We start from the raw sequence: 26494 nt of genomic DNA on the forward strand, positions 1-26494 counted from the left end.
CTCCACATGCAGCTGCTGGGTGACCTTGGGCTAGTCACACTTCTCTGAAGTCTCTCAGCCCCACTCACCTCACAGAGTGTTTGTTGTGGGGGAGGAAGGGAAAGGAGAATGTTAGCCGCTTTGAGACGCCTTCGGGTAGTGATAAAGCGGGATATCAAATCCAAACTCTACATGCCTTCTGTTTCTCTCTCAAACTGTACCCCAGCCCACCCTTGAGTGGTCTCTGCTCCATTCAGGGCAAACTTTTTGACCCCTGCCTATTGTGTACCTGAACAGCGAGCTGTTTGTTCAATGGCAATTCAGCTTCCTGCCTTGGCTTGCCGAAAGGAAAACCCAAGTGCTTTGTTCCAAACCAAACTCCAACTTTCCCTTTCCACGCCGTGCTGTGGAGGGACCGGCGAAACGGGGGAGAAATATCCTGGCCTTGCAGAAAGTAAAAAAAAAAATCCCTGTTAAGGGGAGTTTGCAAAAGAGTGTTATAAGAATTTCAAGGTCTCAAATACAGAATAAAGGTAAAGGTAAAGGTAAAGGTACCCCTGCCCATACGGGCCAGTCTTGACAGACTCTGGGGTTGTGCGCCCATCTCACTTAAGAGGCCAGGGGCCAGCGCTGTCCGGAGACACTTCCGGGTCACGTGGCCAGCGTGACATCGCTGCTCTGGCCAGAGCCAGAGTCGCACACGGAAACGCCGTTTACCTTCCCGCTGGTAAGCGGTCCCTATTTATCTACTTGCACCCGGAGGTGCTTTCGAACTGCTAGGTTGGCAGGCGCTGGGACTGAGCAGCGGGAGCGCACCCCGCCGCAGGGATTCGAACCGCCGACCTTTCGATCGGCAAGTCCTAGGCGCTGAGGCTTTAACCCACAGCGCCACCTGCGTCAGAATAAATATTCATAAATGCACACCTATCTAAATATATGAACCATATGTCTGAAATAGTACGGGAGAGCAATCCTGAAGCCATTTTGACTCTCCCAGTGACCTCAAATATACCTCTGCAGGAAGGGAGGCAAATGGGGAAAGCCTTCCCATTGTCTTTTTGCTTACAAATCCTGTTTTAAGGGCGTATTTGTGCATGAATAGGGTGAGCCTGTGACCTGTATTCAGGAACTAAAGTAAACGGCCACAAAAGAATGGCTTTGCTGCCCAGCTAATGCAATCAGTGACCATTATCAGGTATCCTGGTTGTAGACCGCCTCCTTCTGTGATGTATGTATGATGTTTGGGGGGTGGTGGTCTTGGGCTACAGGGTAGGCTATTTCAAGAGTTTGCACACCACTGTTCAGGGTTCTCCCTCCTGCGTGTGGTGGGTGGGGACCCTGTTACAACAGTATATTTTCCTTCAATAAAGATCAGGCTTACTAGCCGCTTTGCTTCTCAGTATACTCTGGTTGGCCTCTGTTATTTTCTCCAACCGATAGGGAACCCACTTAACGACTCTGTACGAGCTTTGGAATACCCCATAAGGGAAAGGGAGCAGTTTTTTCTTATAGCAAGAGGATGGTGTCTGGCCTTCCTAGAGCCTTGGGAAAACTCCCCCTCAAAACCCATAACCACCAAAGTGACAAATATAGGGTGACATTTATGGACAGGCCGTGGTTCAATGGTAGAGCAACTGCCTTGCATGCAGTGGGTCACAGGTTTGGTTCCCAGCATCCCTGGGTAGGATTGGAAAGCTCGCTGTCTGGAATCCCAGAAAGCCACTGTCATTCAGTGTAGTAGTAGTAGTAGTAGTAGTAGTAATAATAATAATAGTAATAATAATAATATTTCTACCCCGCCCATCTGGCTGGGTTTCCCCAACCACTCTGGGCGGCTTCCAACAAAAGATTAAAAACACATTAAAACATCAGTCATTAAAAGCTTCCCTAAACAGGGCTGCCTTCAGATGTCTTCTAATAGTCTGGTTGTTGTTTTTCTCTTTGACATCTGGTGGGAGGGTGTTCCACAGGGCAGGCGCCACCACTGAGAAGGCCCTCTGCCTGGTTCCCTGCAACTGTGCTTCTCGCAGTGAGGGAACCGCCAGAAGGCCCTCAGAGCTGGACCTCAGTGTCTGGGCAGAATGATGGGGATGGACACGCTCCTTCGGGTATACTGGGCCAAGACCGTTTCCGTTTATTCCGACGGTAACAGAAGGGGAACAGCTCAAGCTCCCAGGTGCCTGGGTTCAACACCAGATCTGATGGATTCCTTTACGGATCTCTGGGTTGTGCAGAGAGGAAGAGGGCTTGGCTGTCGTGTTTGAGATGCCCGTCTTCCCAAAATTAAAATGCGAAAAAGAAGGAAGAGGAAATGAGGCAAAATGGAACGAAGAGAGAAAGAACTTCAGGAGAGCTTGGCTGAATCGGACCAGCATTCTGTACTCACAGCAGCCAACCAGATGGGAATGGGAAGAGGACAAATACACCCCACCTCTCCCAAAGCTGCACCTCTCGCTGTTCCTACTTTTCAAGTGTTTTTACCTGGTGGGAATCTCCCTTTGAGCTGTGATAATGCCTCTTGCTTGCCTGGATACAGGATGGAGAGACCAGTGTGTGCATGTAGAAACCCATGGCTTTGGCGTGGCTGGAATGTAGGCTAATGTAGAGTCACACCTGTCTCTTCACCCACCTTTGCCTCTGGACCAACACACTGCTGGCATGCGGCCCACAAAGGAACACAGCCAGATGCCCCTGGGAATCCCAGAAGCAGGGCATCAAGGCAGCCGCCCTTCCCCTTGCGTGCCCCTGGAATTTGCTACTGCCAGATAGATTGCCTTGGTGAATGGAAGCGCTCTCTCTCTCTCTCTAGCTAGCTCGGCTAATTGAGGTCCAGCTCCGAGGGCTTTCTGGCGGCTCCCTCACTGCGAGAAGCGAAGTTGCAGGGAACCAGGCAGAGGGCCTTCTCGGTGGTGGCGCCTGCCCTATGGAATGCCCTCCCATCGGATGTCAAGGAAATAAATGACTATCTGACGTTCAGAAGACATCTGAAAGCAGCCCTGTTTAGGGAAGTTTTTAATGACTGGTGTTTTAATGTACTTTTAATCTTTTGTTGGAAGCCACCCAGAGTGGCTGGGGAAACCCATCCAGAAGGGCGGAGTATAGATAAAGTATTATTTATTATTATTATTATTATTATTATTTTTCACCCTTTCCTTCGGAAGATGGACTTGCCCTCCTTTGCATTCAGCAATCTGAGTTGATCGAAACCAGATGCTAAAACAAGACTTAGCTCTTTTTAACTGTTTTGAAAACGTTTGTTTTTCTAAGCCACAAAGCAACAACCCTTAGTCTGCTCAAAATGAAAGACGACAGCTTGTCTGGGGCTGCCAGCTTCGTTTTGTACTTTTATTTCCAAAAAAGAAAAGGAAAAAAAGAATCAAGGTACATAGGCTGGGTTAGTTTGCATGCCCGAATGCCACAGTGTTAGCTTAGCAAGCTGCAACAGATGTTCCTTTGCCTCGCCAAAAGATATGGAACGTTGGATCTAAAGGGGATTGTTGAAGCAATAAATAAAAGTATATGAAAGCCCTATAGCGGATTGGTTGAAAAAGACCTGTGCGTGAGAACTTTCGAGATTATCAGTGGTTCACGAATTCCCAGTGATACGTCTGCCTTCGTTTCTTCCAAGAAATCCCTCGCTTGCTTCCATTCTGCCGGAGCATGTGAAAATTGCAGTGTGTCTCATGCATGAATTTATTTTCAGGTTTCTAGGCCTTATGACTGCAAAATCTTTAAACCACAGATGTTACAGAACTCTATTTCTTCCCAGCCATCTCAAAGTACACACTGCCAGAAATGGTATGATAAGACTAGAGTCAGAGTAGAGAGACCCTTTTTCAGTAAGAAATAAGTGCAGCTCATTTTTCTTCCAAGCTTGCTGCTGCAGTGGGTCCCCTGTCCTTTGTCGGATTCGCTCAGCCAGTCTGTGCAATTGCCAAAGGCTTACGCTGCCATGTTTTATATAAATTTAGTGAAATAAATAAATAGGCTACATTGAAGTGGTGCAAAAGTACAGGGTCTTCTCAAACACCCCTCTCTGTTCCAAGCAAGCAAGTGGAATTTTCACTGTCTAAATGCACATTTGAGGGAGGTACAGGGACGCGGGTGGTGCTGTGGGTTAAACCACAGAGCCTAGGACTTGCTGATCAGAAGGTCGGCGGTTCGAATCCCGTTGCTCGGTCCCTGCTCCTGCCAACCTAGCAGTTCGAAAGCACGTCAAAAGTGCAAGTAGATAAATAGGTACCTCTCTGGTGGGAAGGTAAATGGCATTTCCGTGTGCTGCTCTGGTTCGCCAGACGTCATGCTGGCCACATGACCCGGAAGATGTTCACCGGCTCCCTCGGCCGGTAAAGCGAGATCAGCGCCTCAACCTCAGAGTCGTTCGCGACTGGACCCTAGCGATCAAGGGTCCCTTTACCTTTACTTTATCTGACTGGGTTGCCCCAGCCACTCTGGGCAGCTTCCAACATAAATAAAAACACTGGACCTAATGGTCAGGGGTCCCTTTACCTTTACAGAGAAGGGGTGTGGCCTGGGGAGGGTTTTGAGGGCCACATAACAAGGCCTGGAGGGCCACATCTCCCCCCAAGGCCTCAGATTCCCCACCCCTGGGCTATGATCTTGGAGATCTGGGTTCAGGTCCCCATACTCAGCCTCTATGAAACTCACCAAGTGACTTTCAGCCAAACATTTCCTCTCAGCCAAATCTACCTCACAGGGTTGTTGGGGGGGGGGAGGAGCGGAAAGGGGGAGAACCAGGTGACCACTTCGAACTCCTTGAAGGAAATAATTATATCCTTGTGGGTTGGGGATATAAATATAAATATAAAAATAATAATGTCATATAAATAAGAATAAAAGCTTGTCTGTGTGTCGTGTGAAGGCAACTTTGATTTGTCTATCTGAGCAACGGATGAAGGCGGAAGCCAAAAAGTTATTCTATAGGAGTGTTTTTCTTTATTTATGTATGCATTATTACAATGGTACCTATAAAACCTTGTTTGTTGTATAGATAGCATAATACGTATGGAATTGTATTGTTTATGTTCTGTGTTTTAAGCCACCCGGTGGTCTTTTGAAGAAAAGGTGGCATATAAATTTAATAAAAAATCACCATCATTTCACAGTAAACACCCATTTCCAAAGCTCTGAACCACTTTCCCTCCTTGTCTTTTGGTACAGCATTCTCTTCCTCTAGACTAGAGCAACCCCCCCCCTCGCAAAGATGCTGATTCTTCTCGCCTTCATCATAGTCTTCCACATCAGCTCGGCTGCCCTTCTGTTCATCGCCACGATTGACAGCGTAAGTTGCCCGCAAACAGCATTTTTATTTTATTCGGGGTGTGTGTTTGTGTGCCTGGTGTTCAAAGATGAAAAGAAAGTCTTCGAAATGGAAGTGAAAAAGACTCCACAAATTGAAAGTGGAGACACTCTATGCATTTTACTGGAGGGGCTGGATGTTTTGAACCTGTTGCCACCATTGCCCTCCCCGACGTTGGCCTTTGGCTGCTTTCAGCCTCCTCTGGAGTAAGGATATGGGAGCCAGCCACCTACCCTGGTAAGAGGACCTTTCCCCTCTGAGCTGCATATAAGCCAGGCTCCTAGGAGTGCAGGATGTGACTTTGCTGAAGTGTATTGATCATTTTGATGAATGATTTCTGATCTTTAGAACTTGGCCCTCCAGATGTTTTGGGACTACAACTCCCATCATCCCTAGCTAACAGGACCAGTGGTCAGGGGGTGATGGGAATTGTAGTTCCAAAACATCTGGAGGGCCAAGTTTGGCCATGCCTGGCTTAACTGAACTGTAATAATCATTTTGATCAAGTTGTTATCTGCTTTATTTATGCGCTATTGTACTTGATGGTAAAGTGACTGCTTCTTAAATGCTATTGTGATTCTTGTGAGCTGGATGCCCTGAGCTCAGCATTTGCCATTGGAAAAGCGTAATACAAATGTTAAATCAAATCAAATTGGGAAGACCAGCACCAGAAACTTTATTGTCAGTTAACTCTGGTTTTACTTAAACCTAGACTTTTTTTTTGGGGGGGGGGGAGTAATATTGATTTTTTTTCTGTGTTTGTCAGGTTTTTGTCATTTTTCAATTTACCAACATGCTCTGTTTGTATTTTGATGTTTTGAAACGTCTGCTGGAAGCCACTTTGGGCACAGCTGATTGTGGAAGACTGGCATCAAAATGAAATTGACTGATCAATCCTCCAAGATCTATACTTTCATGTGCTTTTTCAAATCATCCTTCTTCAGGCCTGGTGGGTCGGGGAGGACTTCGCCACAGACGTCTGGCATCGCTGCCTCAATGGCACTAACTGTACAGCCCTGGATGAGACCTTCCCAGGTGAGTCATCTATGCTTCAAATCTGTGCTTCCAGGTGTCATAAGAAAGCTGCAGAGATAGTGCAGGATAGTGCACACCCCGGAAATGATCTCTTTCAGCTTCTGCCTTCTGGAAGAAGGTACGGGGTTATAAAGACTAGAACTAGCTGCCTGAGAAACAGTTTTTATCCAAATGTGATTTTGGTTTTAAACGCAGTATAAGGTAGTCTCTATGGGAGTATATTGTATTTAATTATGGGGTATCAGAGTTTCTCTGGGGTTAACCAGGCTGGGGTAGCTGGGATAGCAGGCTTGTTGGTTTTTGAATGTCTGATGTAGATTTTTTCAATTTCATTGTTCTGTATGGGACAATGACAATAAAGATTATTGTATCGTATCAGATGGCTCTTCGTGCATCTCAGGGTGGGATTACTTCGTTCCCCCCACCCACCATCAATGTCTTCCCAGGAGTGTGTATTTTTTTTTTAAAAAAATGTGACATCATCACAATAACATTTCCCCATGCACTTCTCTTCATCATTGGCTGGAAAATGTGATGACATCATGGCGTGCAGAAATGGGTGTTGGTGAATCTTTTTTAAGGATGTTCCTGAGTAGGGTTGCCATACATCTGGATTTTCCTGGACATGTCCTTGTTTGGGGGGGGGGTGGTAAAATTTTGGTTCCTGGGTTTTTTTTGCTTGACTCCTAAAAAGAACTACATTTCCCATGGGGCATCTGCGGTGAAGCCGGCCCTGTGATTGGATGCAGGCAGTTCCAATCTCGCTGCCCATTGGCTGTCCCGGGTGCCGCGCCCGATGCCGGAAGGGGGAGGAGGTAGAAAGTGACGATGGTAGCTGAGACGGAGAGTGGGGAGGGCATGCAGATGAGGATGGAGGGTGAGAGGTGTGCGGTGTCCTAATCTGGGTCATGGCCGGGAGAGGATTGCTTCAGCTGTTGCAGAACGGCTGCAGTTCAGGAGCTGTTGGGGGTTGTTATGCAGGAGCTGGGCACTGTGGAAGAGGCTCGCTGTGCGTTGGCAGGGAACCTACTTAAGGGGCGATGGGTATAGTTGGGTGCCAGCCGCCTGGGTCCCTTTGTGTGCGGTGCCCTTGCCACGGCTTCTGGCCATGTACCACAGCAGCAATTAGCGGCAGTCCTGGAGACCTTGCCTAAGAAATGCTCTCCTGTGAATAAATCTAACAGTACTGTGGTAGCTCGGGTTACAGATGCTTCAGGTTACAGACGCTTCAGGTTACAGACTCCGCTAACCCAGAAATAGTACCTTGGGTTAAGAACGTTGCTTCAGGGTGGGAACAGAAATCGCGCAGCAGCGGCAACAGGAGGCCCCATTAGCTAAAGTGGTGCTTCAGGTTAAGAACAGTTTCAGGTTAAGTGCGGACCTCCGGAACGAATTAAGTTTTTAACCCGAGGTACCACTGTAAAACTTTCTCCTTCTGATCAAGAAACTAGTAGATAATACTCCAATTCTTTCTAGGTTGCTTAAGCACAGAGTAGTACAGTGGACGCTCGGGTTGCGAATGGGATCCGTGTGGGATGCCCATTCACATTCCCCAGCGTTTGCAACCTGCAGTGGAGCGTCTGCACATGCGCGGGTTGCGATTCGGCGCTTCTGTGCATGCGCGACCGCCGAAAACCAGAAGTAACCCGTTCTGGTACTTCTGGGTTTTGGCGGTCCGTAACCTGAAAAAACGCAACCTGAAGTGTCTGTAAGGTATGACTGTAGCTCATTTTGTAGATACAGGTAAACCAGATTATACATGGCTAGATATTAGAACCATTATGTTAAGAATAAAACACTATGCAGGCATCCGTCTCGAAGCTTGCTTTTCAAAACAAGAATGGTATAGTCATATTATTATTTTTTTAAAAAAGATGCTTAGCAATTTTTATATTAATTGGCAACTACCGTATAAGACGCACCAGACCACAAGATGCACCTAGTTTTTGGAGGAGAAAAACAAGAAGAAAAAAATCTGAATCTCAGAAGCCAGAACAGGTTGTGTTATATTCTGGATTATGTATGTTTTAATAGATTATGTCTGTATAGGATGAGAGTGTTGGAGATATGTGCAAATGTGTATGTGAATCCGGTCTTGGGTGTTTGATTTTCGTTGTTGTGTATACTGTGTATATACGGACAATGACAATAAATTTATCTAATCTAATCTAATCTAATCTAAAACAGCAAGAGGGATCGCTGCGCAGTGAAGGCAGCAATCCCTCTTGCTGTTCTGGCTTCTGGGATAGCTGCGCATTCGCTCCATAAGACGCACAGACATTTCCCCTTACTTTTTAGGAGGGAAAAAGTGAGTCTTATAGAGCAAAAAATACGGTGTAGTTTAAACAGTGAAATATAGGTGTGCAAGGCAGGAGGTGGTGGTTGGGAAGTTAAGAGCTTTTTGACAGTGGAACGGTCTCCTGTGAGAGGTGGTGCTCTCCTTGGAGGTTTTTAAGCAGAGGTTGGATGGCCATTTGTCATGGATGCTTTAGCTGAGATTCCTACACTGCAGGGGGGGTTGGACTAGATGACCCTCAGGGTCCCCTTCAACTCTACAATTCTATGATTCTAATGCCTCTACCTGCCCTGGTTGCATCTTGTAGTTAATCCCCTGATTTTGCTGATGTCTGAAGAACAACAGAAGGAAGGGCAGGGCTGGCTGGCACAGCCAGACTCTGAAAAGTTCCTCTTTGTTGAAGTTGCATTTATTTGGGGAGCGGGAGGGCGGGAGGAAATGGATTCAGGAGAGTTGGCAAGAGGCTGACACCTTTTCTTATTGTCACTCTGCGCAAGTAGTGGCGGGAGGAAGTCGCTGGCAGGATGCAGGTGGGTTCCAAGAAGGAAAAATTAATGGGATGATTATTTTTTTATATAATACAATTTTTTTTTTTTTTTAAAAAAAAAACCAGCCCGGAAATTAAATGTGACTGTCAAGACCTCAGAAAACAAACTTCCCCTTGGGGAAGCACTGAGACGGTGCAGGGACTAGACTGCTAGCGTGGGAAGGCAAGCGTCTAGAGGTGCTTTGCAGATGTATTTTGAACCACTGACTACAGCATCCAAGGATGACCATCGAAGATCTGACCCAGCAATATTGGTTTGGGAGGGGTGGCAGCATATAAAAATCCATAGAGACCTTCTGGCAGTTCCTTTGTTGAGAGAAGTGAGGTTACAGGGAACCAGGCAGAGGGCCTTCTCAGTGGTGGCACCCAACCTGTGGAACGCCCTCCCATCAGATGTTAAGGAAAGAAACAACTACCATATTTTTCGCTCCATAGGACGCACTTTTTCCCTCTTAAAAACTAAGGGGGAAAGTCTGTGCGTCCTGTGGAGCGAATGCAGGGGGGAGGCAGGCGGGAAAAGCCCCCAAGAGCCGCACACAAGCTCCACACGGCTCTTGCGGACTTTTCCCCAGGAGGGAGAAGGGACTGGCGCGGCCAGTCAGTCCCTTCTCCCTCCTCGTAGAAAAGCCCACAGGAGCCACATGCTTCTTAAAGGGTGCGCGGCTCCCGTGGGCTTTTGCGGGAGGTGGGGGAATTGCAAATTGGAGAGGTTGCGTGGCTATGGCAGATCCCGCTCGCTGTCTTGGTTTCTTTGCTCTTTGGGGCTGCAGGGGGGGGGGATATATTTTTTTCTTGATTTCCTCCTCTAAAAACTAGGTGATTCTTGTGGTCCAGTGCGTCCCATAGAGCGAAGAATACGGTTTTTAATGTTTGATGTTTTATTGTATTTTTAATATTGTGTTGGAAGCCGCCCCGTGGCTGGGGAAACCCAGTCAGATGGGTGGCATATAAATAATAAATTGCTAATAATAATAATAATAATAATTTACTATTTGTACCCCGCCCATCTGGCTGGGTCTCCCCAGCCACTCTGGGCGGCTTCCAACAAAGATTAAAAATACATTAAAATGTCACACGTTAAAAACTTCCCTGAACAGGGCTGCCTTCAGATGTCTTCTAAATGTCAGGTAGTTGTTTATCTCTTTGACATCTGGTGGGAGGGCGTCCCACAGGGCGGGTGCCACTACCGAGAAGGCCCTCTGCCTGGTTCCCTGTAGCTTTGCTTCTCGCAGTGAGAAGCAATCCCAATCCTCTCCTGCTTGCTTTCTTAAATTCAGACAAGGGATTGACACTGGCTCTCTCCCCCTTAAGTCTCAGGGTTGTCCTTGTAGAACTCGCAGAATCCTAAGAGCTAGAAAGGACCACGAGGGTCATCTAAGTCGAACCTGCTGCAATGCAGGAATCTTCCTAAACACACTGTAACTGCTACCTCCTCCCCACGTGTGTTTTACAGACTACCAGTCTATCCAGGCAATTCAGGCGACGATGATCCTCTCCACCATCCTCTGCTGTGTGGCCTTTTTCGTTTTCATCCTCCAGTTGTTCCGCCTAAAGCAAGGCGAGAGATTCGTCTTAACATCCATCATCCAGCTGCTATCCTGTGAGTACCTCCTCCCGGTTGAACGATGTGCAGCGGCCGCTCTCACAAAAGAGAATGGAGTTGTGACAAGGAGCTGTCACACTGACCCATTGCGCCCTAAGACAGCACAAAGAGTCTGGGGAGGGTGCTCCCCATCTCTTCTCCCAATTAACCTCCGTCTCCAGGGCCTACCCCATGACACCACTGGCACCATCCCCGTGACATCACCAGGGGCTGCCCTTGGGTTGCATCCCAGACCCTGAAATTTCTGGGGCCAGGCCTGAGACCTAAGTCTCCCCTGTCCAGGAACTGATTAGACCCAGACCACCTCGACAGCAAGATGGTTTCATGGATGCTTAGAGCTTCTTCCTGATTTCTTAGAGATCTTTCAGTCTTAACTTGCCGAGAACACCAGGAGACTGGTTCCGGGCAGGTCTATCCTCAACCCATTCATGGGCTTTCCCCCTTCTCTCCCTTCCCAGGTCTGTGCGTGATGATCGCTGCGTCCATTTACACGGACCGCCACGAGGAGTTTCACATGGGTCCGCAGTACGACTTTTTCCAGGTGTCCAGCGGGCAGTACGGCTACTCCTATGTCCTGGCGTGGGTCGCCTTCTCTTTCACGTTGCTCAGTGGAATCATGTACCTAATACTAAGGAAGCGTAAATAAAACTGCAGTGGCTAGTTGAAGGGGGAAGAAAGAGAAAAGGAAACGGTCTGTCCGTTTTGCAGTACTGGGAGTCCAGTAACTATTTTGTATATAGCAGAAGAGCGGTTTTGTAGTAAGGAAAAGTTATTGTGTTTTTTTTTTGTCCTGCCGCGGCCCCCTTCCTCCTCCTTCTCCCTGCTTGGTGTTGAAACAAGGACTATGGGAGGGGGAAAATGCAGGTGAACTGGAACAGCTAACCCCCCCCCCCGGCGTGGGTGGGGTACCTTAAAGGCAACCCATGCCTATGGGAGTCTCCCAAAAGTCACTGATTGTACCTTTTCTTGTTTCCTTTTCTTATACAGCTTTCAAAACAGGTAATGTTACTAGGCATTAATAAAAAAAGCATCCCTCCCCCCAGCTGGTTATGGCTCTGTAGGACAGATGTGAACAGCTGGCAGGGCACAGTAAACATTATTCTGTCGCTAGCAACATGTGCTCAACTGGACGCCTGGGATTCTTTTGAGAAATAGGGATGGGGGTGGTTCTAGACTGCCCTTGGACACAGAATAATTCTGTGGATCTGGGAGATAATCCTGCAGCCAGTAGTTCCTCCAGTGATTGAATGCCAGCCTACGAGGTTCTTTCTAAAAAGCAGTGGTTTGGTGTGATGCTGGCAAGCTCAACGCTATGGTTCTGGGCTGATCTCAAGGGTCCATTTGGTTTGGCGCAGTGCCCGTGTGGTTAATGGTCATGGCAGGGGGCGGCAGAACAGGGGTGCGGCCTGCTCTAAATCCAGCTTGGACACATCTGCCCATGCCATGCTTCAAAATAATTCTAGCTGGGAGTATTTTAAGTTATCGCCACGGAAGATAGTGTTCTGCTGCGATAGGTGTGTAGTGAAGAGCCCTGGAAGGTTCAGAGAACATTACTTGCCTAAGGCTGAAACAATTGCTTTGGGACCGATCCTCTTCCTGCTGAACCATGTATCCAGAGCTACCTCAAGAAGCCGCAAAGATGGTCACTGCCTTGATCAACACCCAGGGAGGCACTTTGCCAAGCCCACCACCTCTCAGCTTGTTTCTGCGGCGGCAGTCCAGCCGTGCCTTAATCTTTACTATTTCTCTGCGTTTTGGAAGAATTTAAATGGAAAGGCTGTCTGTCTTTGAGAAGGCACTCAATCCCTCCATTCAAAAGGGATCCTAGGTAGCAGGGCTGTGGAAGGGCCATTTCTTTGCGTGGATCACGGAGAGCTGTCAGCACAGTGGCCGTCAGAAAATAAGTAACACCACCAAGTTGTTAGGGGCTGGCAAAAATCATTTGGGGGACCAGATATGGCCCTAAGGATTGCCACCCCTGCTGTAGGCAATATTAGGCTTAGGCAAACCAAAATTTCTGACTCAGAAGAAAGCACTGGGCACCCAGCTTGATGTCATTTTAGCAGGAAAATGTCAGTGCTAAAGCACAGCTTCCCTACTTTGAGGTAAATACAGCAGGCAGGAAGACTCAATTTTTATTTTTACAACCAGGAAAGAGCTGCCCAACACTGCATTATTCCAGAAGAGTTTGGGATTCCTGATTGCCCCAAATCATGGCTTCAACCAACCAATGAGCCAGTATTTGGCTAACTATCTGGCATATTTGTTGGCAAATATATCAGGTCTTTCCAATCTGTCTGACAAATTTACCCACCAAGTCACCTGGTTTTCAAAACCCCAGAGGCTCTTATTAGAAGGGGGAAAAACCTTGAATAACCTCAGGCTGCTCTTAAGGATCCCATATTTCACCCAGGAGCCTTGTTCGTATAGCTACAAAAGTCTGACTGCCTTAACAACAACAAATATGGCTTTATAGGGCATTAAAAGATATTAATGGAAAAGGACGACCCATTGATCACGAAGGCTGCAAAATCCTTCTCTGTTCCTAGGGTATCAGTCCCATTAAACTCAACAGGGACTTTCTTCTGAGTAAGCATGCTTAGGATTTCTCTGTCTGCAGGGCTGTCAGCTGATCTGCATCCTCTTACTTGAACATCAGCTGCCTTTGGAATTATGCTGCCATCCAGTTTAAATTAAATGTGCATGTAGCTCATTTGATCTCTCAATACGAGGGACCTTTTTGAGATTTCGGAGAATGTGCAAGAATGCAGCTATTTAACAGACAACCATTGTGAGCGGTGTGGAAAGGCATTTTTTTAGTGGGAGTGCTTTTTGTGTGTGTCAAGTATGTTTTCTTTTGCATCTTCATACGACCACTTCCCCTCTGTAATCCCCCTTTCATCTCTCAAAATGGTGCTCCAGAAAACCTGTCCTTACTATCGGCATTTTTAAAAAGGTATGCTCAACTTGAAATGTTAGCATAAACCTGGGGTGCGGGGAAGGGATGGGAGTGTTTTAGATCCTGCAAAAAAAAAAAAAAAAAAAAAAAAAAAAAAAAATTGGCCAAATGGACGAACTGGTGACAACTCATTTTAAGTAAATCAGGCCAAGTTAAAAGACCAAGTTGATGATCCCAGCTCCTCCCAGAATCACTTTTATGCTCCTGTATGGAACATAGAACCATGCTTTTTGTGTGCCTGTAGTGACATCTTTGAAGCGATGGTGTATAGAGAGAAACCTCATGTCTTTTGCATGGTTGGGATAGACCCTACTGTGCAAAGAGAACCAGATCTGTTGCTCCACCCACCATTGGCATAAAGCCACTGAAAGGTTGCCCACACTCTGTTGCCGTTTCTCCCCCCTCCGCGCGATCCCAGATTTATTGTACCCTATTCCTGCACCATCCTCCCAAATCCCCAGACATTCCGCATGCAGCCACACATACATTGTATGCAAGAATCTGCGCCACCATTTATTCTCTGTTCTAAAGAATGAACTAGTCTGACCAGATGTGTTTTTTATATAGATAGAATTTGTATTTATGTAAAAAAACAAAACAAATGTACCTGTACATACATAGATAACATTATGCCAATTACATTTTCTGACCACTTTAATAGAAATTTGAATTGCAAATCATAATATAACCAGAGAATAGAAAAAAACCCAATTCTGACAATGCTATTATTGCCTTTGCAACTCGCCTGGGAATAATAGGCACTCCTTTGTACGTTAGTACTACCATTTTTCAAGTTCTGGGGGTGGGGGAGAAATTGAGAAATCCAAAAATGCTTGGCAGAGGACAGTGATTGTCAAGACTGCTAGCTTAGCTCTACTGACTGTGCCTCTGTTTTGTATTTTATATACCATCTGTGTACACGGAAATAAAAGTTACAACCAGTATTGTGCCGATACCGTGTTGCAGTTTGGTTTCTTGGCAGCATCTGCCTAAACGCTGAAGGGAAGCCCAGCGTTTTTTAAGAGATGCTAGATATTAAGATGAAGAGGTAGGAATGGATGGGATTGTACCACCCATGCACACAAACGCCTGCTGAGTTCAACCAAGCGTTCTGAGACTAGCAACTTTCATTTCGTTCTCAAGCAGCCTTCTAGCCCCAAGGACTGGGAAGACAGGCTTGAAAGCAGCGCCTGACTGGATACTTGGAGGTGGAAGGCATGCCTCTTTGTGCATCTTGAGAATTTCAAGTGTTCAAAAGCTTTAATTGCTTTGCCTTCTTTCCCCATGACTAACAAAAGCAAAAAATAATATGTGCACTAAGCAGCTAGAGGTTTAACTGGATGAATCAGTACAGGTGACAAAGACACCGGCTTTCTTTGTGACAGGGTCCCACGAGGAAAGTTGCCACCGGTGACCATGAATTTTAGCTCTGGCGACCAGCAGAGCTTATACACTACAGGTATAACTTAATTTTTTTAAAAAAAAAGCCACCAGGAATGTAGGATCAGGTATGGCTGGAGAGTCTTCTACATCTAGAAGTTCTAAGGAGGAACTGGCGACCCTAACTAAGCTGTAGTAAGTCTGCGAGCTGCAAAAATGGGGGGGGGGGTATTTTTGCCTTCTTTGTAGTGCAGGTGGCTTTGGAGCATCACAAATGGCTTTTGAAACCTGCCCTTCAGGCAAGGTCAAGTTTCTAATTTATAAAGCAAAAGGAACCAACTTCCACGTCTGCTAAAGACACACTAAAGGTGATGTGGGAGAGAGACCTAGAAGAGGCCATATATGAGGACATAATGGGTGCAATTATGAATCTCTTTCTGCCAAGATATGTGAAAATACATTGAAGGGAGAAGGGGCATCAACTTGCCCCCCACATTGGGGGGGGGGGAAGCATCACATGACGCGTCTGCTCCCAAATAGCGTGCCGGGCCAGGACACACTGGTGTCCCGCCCCCGCTGCTGTGATGCCAGCGCTCAAATGGCTGCCTTCTCCCTACACAGCATTGGGCAGGAAGAGGCAGAGTGCAGCCACCAGGCTCCACGCTCGGCCTCCTATCCACGCAGTATTGGGCGAGGAGGTGGAGCGGACCACAGGGTTTGGGGGGGGCTGAAGACTCCTCAGCCCCCACTACCCGGCACGCCTGCAAGGGAGACTGTTTTGGTGGTCTGAGCTTATAGGAACTGTAACTAACAGGGGAAAGAGGCCGAAGCAGTCCAGATGCTGTTGAACTACGAGTCCTATCAGCCCCAGCCAGTATGGTGAACGGGCCAGGATGATGGGAATTGTAGTGTAACAACAGCAGCAAAGCCAAAGGTCCTTTCTCTCCCCCCTCCAAAATCTAAAATGTTAAGGGCGCCCCTCGCAGAAAGGCAAGAAGTCAACGGGAAGTCTACTGTAACTGGAATCCTGAAACTGGCACCAGCCATAGGCAGCATAGAGAGAAGAGGGACACATAAAGCAGACGTCCTGTAGGAGCCTAGATCCCCCCTCACAGGAGCTATGTCATTGAAATGGCATGAATGTCACTAAAGGGTCCATAACGTCCATAAATGTCCTTTGACTGGATGGTAAAGTAACACTTGGAGCAATTAGCAATCTGAGCTAACGAGCAACCCATGGGGAGAGGCATGGCCTTAATATCCCGCACCCTAAGCCAGCTGGTCGGCACACCTTTACCGACGAACTCCAGGCAAACGAACAAGTGGAAGCTGTCTAGAGGAGCACACCATGGTTCCACCTTGCTGACCTCCCACCGCAGGCCAAAACCTTTGGGCTTCTCCACCTGAACCACAGTGAGGTGCAGCTTTTGAGGTGGACGGGTATATTTGAATCTGGACAGGCTCTCTGGCTGCTGCTCAACCTGCGGTAACGGAGGGAGGTGCCGAAACGCTTCAGGGACCTGTGGGGAAAAGCAGGAGCTTCGGTTAACAGGGCGGCTAAAAAGGGCCGGAACAATCCATTTCAGCTCAACCATTTACATGTCTGACTAAAGGGACTTCCGTGCAGAGAAAGGAAGTACGGGCTATCCCACTTAAGAGCAGATCCACTGAAATTAATGGTCATGACTAAAGTGGTTCCATTAATTTCAGTGGGTCTACTCTGTGTAGGACTGGAACTGGCGACAACCCTGTGTACGTCTCACGCACAAAAAACGAGGCTACTCCCCTTGCTTGCATTGGTTATATATTACTCATTTAAAGTATTAATAGCAAGCTCTTCATTGGATGCTTTCAACCCCAGAGCAGGAAACAAAGTAACAGAAATAAATGGAAGAAGATATACAAACATTACAAAATCCTATAAATAGAACCAGCAAACAATTAAGCAAATCTGTCATGCAGCAAACAAGCAAAATCACAACAATGTAAATTTACATTTCCAATTGCTCACCCACCTGCCACCACTTTTGAGGTTTTTTTCTACAATCAAGCAGTATAGAAATTTTATGAAATAAGACTAATAATCAAGACCACATGCAAAGCTAAATCACCAGCTTAGGCAAGGAGCATGTCCAACACCACCCTCTGCAAGCTGCCGGACACTTAGCAGATCAGCATGTCTCCATGAGAAAAAATCATTATTTGTTAAGTGGCTACAGCAACAAGAATCCCACAGGGAATGTTGCATTATGAAACACATGCTGTTTTCCTTCCTAGAATTCTTAACGGTGAAATACTGAAGGCACAAATGCAGAGAATTCCAACAGGAAAAGAAAGTGGGCATCTGCAGAAACCAGTGGGGCTGCATAAGGAACTTACAGATGAGCCGAGATTTAAGAAGGGGATGCATACGAAATGGAGGAAAGGGGAAATCACAAAGGAGGAGTAAACATGAGTGGCCGAAAGTTGCGCGGTGAACATCAAGCAGGCTAAAGCTCAGAATGAGCTCAGGCTTGCAAGAGAGGTTAAATATATAAAAAGGTTTCTTTGGCCACTGAACTGCGGATTCTTGTTGCTATGGTCTGTCAGTGCTCTTACTTTGCAGTATCATAATCTTATATGCATTATTCTCCGCCGCCACCAAGGTGCATTAGTAAACAATGAATGGATGCGGGTTGCAGATAAACATCAGGCAAGCTTTGCCATTTCACAAGCTTGGTAAAGGCAAATCACTGCAATTTTCCCCTAGTTCAAAATTTTCTAAAAAGCCCCCGACTCTGGCATAGCAGGAAAAGACACAACTAGCTTGACGCTCCCTGTCTTCCCACACCTAAACTTCTCTTTAACGCAAAACTATTATTAAGAGACAACGTTCAAAGCGAAACCCCTCTCTCCACAGAGCATGCTTGAGTCATGCTCCCTGTGTTGCCAAACTGGTGTTATTCTGATCTGGGAGCCCCAATTACATCAGGTGTGCGAAACCTGTGTCCGTTCAGCTGTTCTCGAACTACTGCTCCCACCATCCATGACCACTGGCTGTGCTGATGGGATCTGAAGTCCAACTACATGTGGTTTCCCAGCCTTGAGCTAAAAGCAGTTTCCCAAACTTAGGTCTCCAGCTGTTTTTACACTACAAAACCCATCACCATTAGCTAGCAGGACCAGTGGTCAGGGAAGATGGAGTGTAGTCCGAAAACAGCTGGAGACCCAAGTTTGGGAAACCCTGAACTAAAGAAAAGCCAAGTGCTGTAGCATTCCTGTCGCTGGGGCTAAGAAATGTGCAGCTTATATTACAAGATGGCCCTCTAGTGGCTAAGAGGATGAAGCTCATCCTTTGGTATGGCTTGGGTGGACTCTCTCCTCTGTCATCAGTGCCTGACAAATTCTTGTTGATATTTCAGATCCGACTGTGGGCTGAAATCAGATACGGTGTTGGGACTCACTGTTGGGGGCAAGGGGGGGGGGAGACCCTCCTTAACAGCAGAGTTTAATGCCAGCAAAGTGGTGTACCTACCCACCTGATTGGAAACTGTCTTAATTCTGCGCCAGCTTATTTGTCCATCTAAGCTCAGCAACACCTACTCTGACTGGCAGCGGCTCTGCAGGGTCTTGGGCAGAGGAGGTTCCTGAGGTTTGCAGGTGGGTCTCTCCTGGCTATACAGAAATACGGCTGGTTGGGATGAGGAGCAGGGCTGTTTCCTGCTTTGCAGAATGAGACCCCTGTGGAGACTAGGCACACACCGGGGGGGGGGGGGAGTGCTTCTACCAACAGCTCCCAGTTTACCTTGGTGTTCTTCACCCGTCAATACTGAAGATGGTTTAGCTCTGTCTGCTGCAGTTTATTTTTATAAATTCCTATTACAATTATTATGCTGTTTTTAATGGAGGACAAGACGCTATCCACGGCTACTACCAGCAGATCTCCAACCATGTGGCAGGAGAGAATGGCAAGTGTGGCAGGAAGATTCAAGTATGATCCAAGAATAATTTAATCATTTTCTTATAGTTTAGCATACTATAGTGGGTTATTTTTTAACAGAATGTGGATAGGTATCTTTTCAAAATGAGAACCACGAGCATCAAATGATATACTGAAGACAATCCTAGTTGTTCTTTCCAATGCATTTCTTTTCAATTAAAATTTTGGTGTCGTGCGAGCAAGTTTTTATTCTGAAAGTGTAGCCTGGAGGAAAAAAAGTACCACTGGATCGCAGTGATCCCATCTGCATGTGGGTTTCGCACCACTGTACCACTGTACGTGCAAAGGAGATGCTCTCCCACGGAGCTCTCATCCTTCCCCATTCTATGTACACCTACCTGGGAGTAAAGTGGGACTGCTTCACATGCCTTCAGGCTATCCTCTGAGACTCATGGGCACCACCAGGGCTGGGAAAAAGGCATTAGTGCCATTAGGAATTAATATCGCTGGCACCAGTCTAACTCGAGAGACAATGGAGTGCATCTTCAGGGGTGAAGTCAAACAGCTGGAGAATCACGGCACCTGCTGTGGCTGCAGAGACCATTTACGCACAACTGCTGCCTCCCATTTTGTTAATGCTGCGTTCACAGCATCAAAGTGACCCTGCACAGTGCACAAGCCTGAGCAGTGTGTATGGAGGTCCTGGGCTGCTCAGACGACAAGATCCCCCTCTTAGCCTCACTGAGGTTGTCCAAAGGAAAGCAGAGCAAGACGTTGGCTGCAGGAGGCATACAAAGCACCATCCAACTGTCTTAGGGACTCCACTCCAGATTTATGAAGGGTTTACTCCTTGGCCTTTTCTTCCCCCAAAGATACCCCACAAGGCAGCAGAGGTTTAGGATCAGAGTTTTCCTTCGCAGGCTGACAAGCCCCATCTGCCCCTCACTTCCATCTACAGCACAAACGACCCTGAACAATCCAGAAGGAGTACAACATGCCCCCCACTGGAGGTACTACTCCTCCCTTTACACCCCAAATACACTTAAGAATGAATGAATGAATGAATGAATCATTTAGCTACCTCATTTGATGTTTGCAGCACAGGCTGAGGATGATTTAGGACCAGGCTTTCTACGGGTGAATCGGTTTTCTTAGTAGCACAATATTGGAAAGAAGAAGGTGTCCCATCTAAAGAAGACTGGCAAATTAAACTAATGGAATACGCTGAAATGGCAAAATTGACAATGAAATTAAGAGGAAGAGATAATAATGAATTTAAGGAAAAATGGAAGATGTTTATTGCATATACAGTGGTAACTCGGGTTACAGATGCTTCAGGTTACAGACTCCGCTAACCCAGAAATAGCACCTCGGGTTAAGAACTTTGCTTCAGGATGAGAACAGAAATTATGCGGCGGCGGCACGGCAGCAGCAGGAGGCCCCATTAGCTAAAGTGGTGCTTCGGGTTAAGAACAGACCTCCGGAATGAATTAAGTACGTACTCAGAGGTACCACTGTATACAGTTGCGATGTACACAGGTTAGTACACAGGTTAATACATTAGCAGGGTTTTAAGATTACTTGTAATTTATTATGAAGGTGATTTAAATAGGTTACAAATTTAACAATGGACACGCAGAATCTTAATAATAGAACCAAGGAAGGGATTAGAGGGAAGTCAGTTTGTTTTGTTTTGTTTTTGCATTGTTTTTTATTTTGGTTATTTTTGGAAAATCAATAAAATGTTATATATATAAAAAAGGGTTTTCTTTGCAATACTTTTTTTCTTTACCAACTCCTACAAAATGAAGCATTTTAAATATTGCTGGCACCGAGCATATACAGCAGCTGTCCTCAACTTGGTGCCCTCCAGGTGTTGTCTGACTACAACTCCCATTAGCCCCCAGCCAGCTGTATAACATACATGGGCCTTAGCCCTGTGTACCTGAAGGAGTGTCTCCACCCCCATTGTTCAGCTCGGACCCTGAGGTCCAGGCTCTGAGGGTCTTCTGGCAGTTCCCTCACTGAGAGCTTACAGGGAACCAGACAAGAGGGCCTTCTCAGTAGTGGCACCCACTCTGTGGGATGCCCTCCCGTCAGATGTCAAGGAGATGAATAACTATACAATCTTAGAAGATGTCTGAAGGCAGCCCTGTACTGGGAAACTTTTAATGTTTGATGTTTCACTGTGTTTTTATTTATGTTGGAAGCTGCCCAGAGTGGCTGGGGCAACCCAGTCAGATAAAGTAAAGGTAAAGGGACCCTTGATCGCTAGGGTCCAGTCGCAAACGACTCTGAGGTTGCGGCGCTGATCTCGCTTTACTGGCCGAGGGAGCCGGCGTACAGCTTCCGGGTCATGTGGCCAGCATGACTAAGCCGCTTCTGGTGAACCAGAGCAGTGCACGGAAACGCTGTTTACCTTCCCGCCGGAACGGTACCTATTTATCTACTTGCACTTTGACGTGCTTTTGAACTGTCTAGGGGATTCAAACCGCCGACCTTCTGATCGGCAAGCCCAAGAGGCTCAATGGTTTAGACCACAGCGCCACCCGCGTCAGAAGGGTGCAGTACAAATAATAAAATTATTATTACTACTTAGCAGAATCAGCTGTATGTTCAAGTCCACTATTGCAGCAACAACAACAAAGGCAGGAAACCAATAGTGCCAGTCATATTCCACCACAGCAACAGCTTCAGCTCACCAAAAAACTAAAGTATATATGTATCAATTAAATGCAGGGCTATACTGCTGCTCTGCAAGATATTGTTTATGTAGTTTTACATTTCCCATTTAGTTCTGGGCACTGCGTGTGGAAAAGTCATTTATACATTTCAAACATCACCAATACATTAACATGGATATGAAAGCACGCACTTTCCTCACCCTTGTTGCTGTCATCTCCTTCATCAGTCAAATCGATAAATAATGGGTTCTGCAATTAAGAGAATTCAAATCGTTTAAACATAAGAACCTCAGCAGAGACTGCTGGATCAGGCCAAAGGCTCACCTAGTCCAGCATCCTGTTCTCACACAGCGACCAACCAAACATATGTAGAAAATTCTCAAGCAGGGCCTGAGCACAAATGCACGCGCCCCCCCCTGTGGTTTCTAGCAAGCAGTATTCAGAACACTGCTGCCTACAGCTGCCCACCTGCAATTCCCAGCAGTTGGTATTCTGACACTGGAACGTTGCACCAATGGCTACTAGCCATGGTGGCTGATAAAGTACAGTGGTACCTTGGTTCTCAAACTTAATCTGTTCCGGAAGTCTGTTCCAAAACCAAAGTGTTCCAAAACCAAGGCACACTTTCCCATAGAAAGTAATGCAGAACGGATTAATCCGTTCCGGACTTTTAAAAATAACCCCTAAAAGAGCAATTTAACATGAATTTTACCATCTAACAAGACCTTTGATCCATAAAATGAAAGCAATAAATAATGTACTGCAGTCACACAATCAATCAGTAGCTGAACTGGGTTCCACACAGTCTCTCTCACACACAGAAAGAGCCACAAAAACGCAAAATAAATAGCAAAAACAGACAGACCTCAGCGTAACACTCCAAACGGAAGCGTAACACTTAAAATGGAGCATGTTTGGCTTCTGAAGAAAGTTTACAAACCGGAACACTTACTTCCGGGTTTGCAGTGTTTGGGTTCGAAGTTGCTTGAGTACCAAGGCGTTTGAGAACCAAGGTACCACTGTACAACTAATTTTTAAAATGTGCTGCCAAAAATTGGGACAAGGGGCTTGTCCCTGCCGAAAACTAGAAGTTTCTCAGGATTGGTCCCTCTACAGTTGTTTGGCTCTCAGACATTTCCCCCAGGCCTCTCCCTCTGTGCTCCCGCTGATGTAGGTCCTTGAACTCTGATCATGGCTCCCGCTTGCTTGGATAGAGGATGAATGGAGACTGGGGTGAGGGAATAGAAATGGCTTACTTCTGTAAGCCGTTGGAAAGCAATTTGCTGAACGGTTCCAGCACACTTCCTAATAAATGTTCCTAAAACAAGTCAAACTGTATGATTCCATGATAAAACAAGCTGTTCATAGTCTAGATTTAAGGTAGTACATTGCCACTGATCAAGATTCCCATGGTAACATTCACCTAGTGTGAATTCTTTTGGGACTCAAGCTGGCGCAGATGGGCAGGCAAGTGTTTCAAGTGAGGCCAGGAGGCCTGTGCATGTAATTTACCTTGCAGAGCAAGATTCGGAGGGTTCCATCTCTTAAGGGGGTCCCCCAATTCAGTATAACTGGGCACACTTGATCATGCGGCAAGGCCCAAAATGTCACAGCCACAGATGATGTGGATGACAAAATTAATTTATTGCGCTTAACCCCTGCTCGAAACACACTTTAAAGTCATTCATCATTCAGATCCGTTCATTGTAGGATGGGGGAAAGGAATAAAATCCTAGTTGCACCAAAGAAGAGAATCTTAAAGAATACTTGGAAGATGGAGCAAACTTATTTTCTGCTTCTCTGAGGGCAGGTGCCAAACCAATGGTTTTGAATTACAAGAAAGGAGATTCTGACTAAACTTTAGGAAGTCATTTCTGATGGCAAGAGCTGTTTGACCATGGAATGGACTGCCTCGGAAGGGGGGTGGACCTTTGGGGGGACTAGATGACCCTTGGGGTCTCTTCCCACTCTACAATTCTATGGACAGGGTGGGGTGGGGTAAGAGTTGTTAAAGCTGACCTTAGAGTTGCATGGAGTTTCAGCTGAAGTAGAGGCATTTACAGACGTTTCTTTCTGCTGAATACCTAAGGGAATTTGACAGAAGTGAAAATTTTAAAACGCTTGAACTCGTCTGACAAAAGGTCATGGCTTCCCTCTGCAGGAGCTGTTGCAAGCATATAAGGAATACCTGTTGCCCACTCAAAATGTGTCCAAGAATCGACAGACGCAGCGGTGGAGAAAAAGAAGGCAAAGTTTATTGCTGAGCAATAAAGACCCAGTGGAATACTTTCCAGAGCCTGGGTATCCGAGCCCCTTGGGCTTTGGGTTTATATACCTGATTACAAACAGCGTTAGGCATTACATATTGCAGCAAAATCAAGCCAATGAGCGGGGCAAAGCCCTTCCTATGCCCATGTAAAGAATAGTTCTGCTTTTCCAATACTGTGCATCATGATGCCCTTTACCCTAATTTTCAGCTATAAAGTGGAAAAGAAACCTATTCGACCGTTGAAGCTTGAGTAACCCCGCCATCTTTTATTGGCTAGAACATTGCATTCTGTGGCTGACTTCTCTTTCCCGTTTCCTCCATCTCACCCTCCACCTCGTGAGCATGAGAAACAGTCTGGGGAAGGTTCCCTATAGGAAACGCCAACACATCAGATTTATTGTTCCCTTCAAGCACAATAGCAGGGCAGAGAGAAATAGGGCAAAGGGAAACTGAGATTTAGGCACTTCTAGCCCTACTGAAGCCTTAGTGATTTAAGCATCATTAGGATACATGGATATATAAAAAATCATTAGGATATATGGTTATATAGAAATCATGAAGGTAGAATTCTTCCAGGTGGTCTTGCCACAGAGCCTTCACCAATCTGCTAAATTGGATGTGGAATGGGCAATCAGATTTGCAACAATGGAAGAGTGCACCATCCGGGATAAAGTCAAACCATTGGAGAGCTACAGTGCCTGCTTTGTCTGTAGAGACCAATATAGGAGAAACGTGCTTTACTGCTGGTGGGGCAGATGAAGGCATCTGGTTTTGCAGATGTACCATGACGTGTCTTCTTTCTGAGCTCAATCACGTATTGCCAAACTCTGGCATCAAATTATGTCCAAATGAATCTGCAATTTTGCCCAGGAGCTGCCCGCCAAGTTTGACAGCCAAGCTGAGTCAAAGGATTAATGTGGTTGACGAGGCAATCAATGGGACTTACACTCTTACAAGTACCATGCAACTCTACAATTCTATGAAAGAGTATTATTCTGCCTCTTGAACCATGCTAATTGTGCTTTGCAGATGGTGTGCATATATAACACATAACCTAATAATCAGCTGTGAAACAAGACTCATACTGTTGGAAAGTTTTTTAAAATAGGAGAAAGGAGAATTTAGTTTCATGTACCTGTAGGATTCACTGTTCCCACGTCTGAGCTTTTTTCCCCCCAAGAAAGGCATATAATGTCTTCAGAGCTGATTAAAAAAAAGAATACAAAATAGATTGCGCAGAAATGTAAAAGAACCCAGCCCCTCCACTTAAGGCAACAAAGTCTTACTTGTGAAATGAATAATGGGGGAAATAGGCGTTATAGCACGTGTGTTGCTAAATGCAGAGAACAGTAATGTAAGCCTGCTTTTCACGGACCGATACTTGCACTTCCCAAGCATGCAGCAAATGAACAAGGACAGCTGCCATACTGATGGGGAGACTTACCTTTCTGTGTTTTTAGGGATAGTTTTGTTAAGATTGGATGGCTTCTCTTTTGACGGTGCTGGCATGCTGTTTTCATTGCTATGTTGAGGACTGGGGCAATTTATTATTTCAATTTGCAAAGGTGGTCTTGTAGGGAGGGCCTGGGAAGGAAAGAGAAAAAAATAACTTGTACACTGTGCTATTCCACATATTCCAGTATGACTAATCAGGCTCCTTCATCAAGGAAGCATCTTCTTCTTGCTGGTATTAAAGCCAGTGTAACTGTTGTGTTCTCTCACATGCTGACTAAAGTTTATTTCTGTTCCCCATCAGTAAGCATCTGGGTCCCACTGTCAAGAAGTTTTTCCTGATGCTCACCTGAAACTTTTGACTTAAACACATTAGATCAAGGGTCCCACAGACCACTGCTTCATTCAGTTTGCCTGTGAAGAACATCGGGAACTGCGGCTGTGAAAGCCGACACAGGAGCTGCTCTCCACTGTTCTTAAAACCTGGCTGTCTAAAGATGGAAAGATAAAGCCTTACCCCACCACAAAAAAATAAAGGCTTTGTTGTTGTCATCTGCTGCACTGCTAGTTTCCCTAGAAGGCAACTCAACCCCTTCACATTTTAAAATTCCAACCTCCCTGCAGTGGCCTGTCAGGCACTCTGTTAGGAAGTGAAGCCAGAACTTCTTTTTCAAGGTGCAGAATCCATTGCAGATTCCCTTCTGCACGCCTAACCAGTCATACTCAAACACATATGGTATTACAGTGCATGCATTTGACTGTGTTGCACTGGTCACCTTGAGACACTGCAGCAGTTTCTGAGCTCAAGAGAATTAAGACACTGGGAAAATGGCTTAGCAATAGTTTCTGTCGATGATGGAGTGTTGTAGTATAATACACTGGTACCTCGGGTTACATACACTTCAGGTTACAGACTCCGCTAACCCAGAAATAGTGCTTCAGGTTAAGAACTTTGCTTCAGGATGAGAACAGAAATCGGGCTCTGGCGGCAGCAGGAGGCCGCATTAGCTAGTGGTGCTTCAGGTTAAGAACAGTTTCAGGTTAAGAACGG

The 26494-nt window shown here is 46.2% G+C and overlaps 2 protein-coding genes across 8 annotated transcripts in view; one reads left to right on the plus strand and one right to left on the minus strand.

The window, feature by feature from the left end:
- EMP2 (epithelial membrane protein 2) overlaps window positions 1-14694 on the plus strand; it is a 32345-nt gene extending 17651 nt beyond the window's left edge. The window contains exons 2-5 of the mRNA XM_079954079.1: window positions 5161-5281; window positions 6244-6334; window positions 10631-10777; window positions 11239-14694. Coding sequence (XP_079810205.1) covers window positions 5204-5281; window positions 6244-6334; window positions 10631-10777; window positions 11239-11426 — 504 coding nt within the window. The 5' untranslated portion in view covers window positions 5161-5203 and the 3' untranslated portion in view covers window positions 11427-14694. The remainder of the gene's footprint in view (window positions 1-5160; window positions 5282-6243; window positions 6335-10630; window positions 10778-11238) is intronic.
- A 526-nt stretch (window positions 14695-15220) lies between these two features.
- Window positions 15221-26494, minus strand: part of ATF7IP2 (activating transcription factor 7 interacting protein 2) — a 33767-nt gene continuing 22493 nt past the window's right edge. For 3 of the 7 annotated variants that reach the window (XM_079953797.1, XM_079953798.1, XM_079953800.1), the window contains exons 6-11: window positions 25436-25575; window positions 25127-25194; window positions 23742-23806; window positions 21923-21971; window positions 20120-20262; window positions 15221-16639 (exon numbers count right to left, since the gene is read on the minus strand). In XM_079953797.1, the coding sequence (XP_079809923.1) occupies window positions 16238-16639; window positions 20120-20262; window positions 21923-21971; window positions 23742-23806; window positions 25127-25194; window positions 25436-25575 (867 nt within the window). In that variant the 3' untranslated portion in view covers window positions 15221-16237. Of the gene's footprint in view, window positions 16640-19436; window positions 19506-20119; window positions 20263-21922; window positions 21972-23741; window positions 23807-25126; window positions 25195-25435; window positions 25576-26494 lie in introns of all 7 variants that reach the window. The other 4 variants (XM_079953799.1, XM_079953801.1, XR_013833143.1 and 1 more) reach the window with 3 other exon arrangements.

Source organism: Podarcis cretensis, assembly GCF_951804945.1.
Source record: "Podarcis cretensis genome assembly, chromosome: 14".
Taxonomy (NCBI): Eukaryota; Metazoa; Chordata; class Lepidosauria; order Squamata; family Lacertidae; genus Podarcis; species Podarcis cretensis.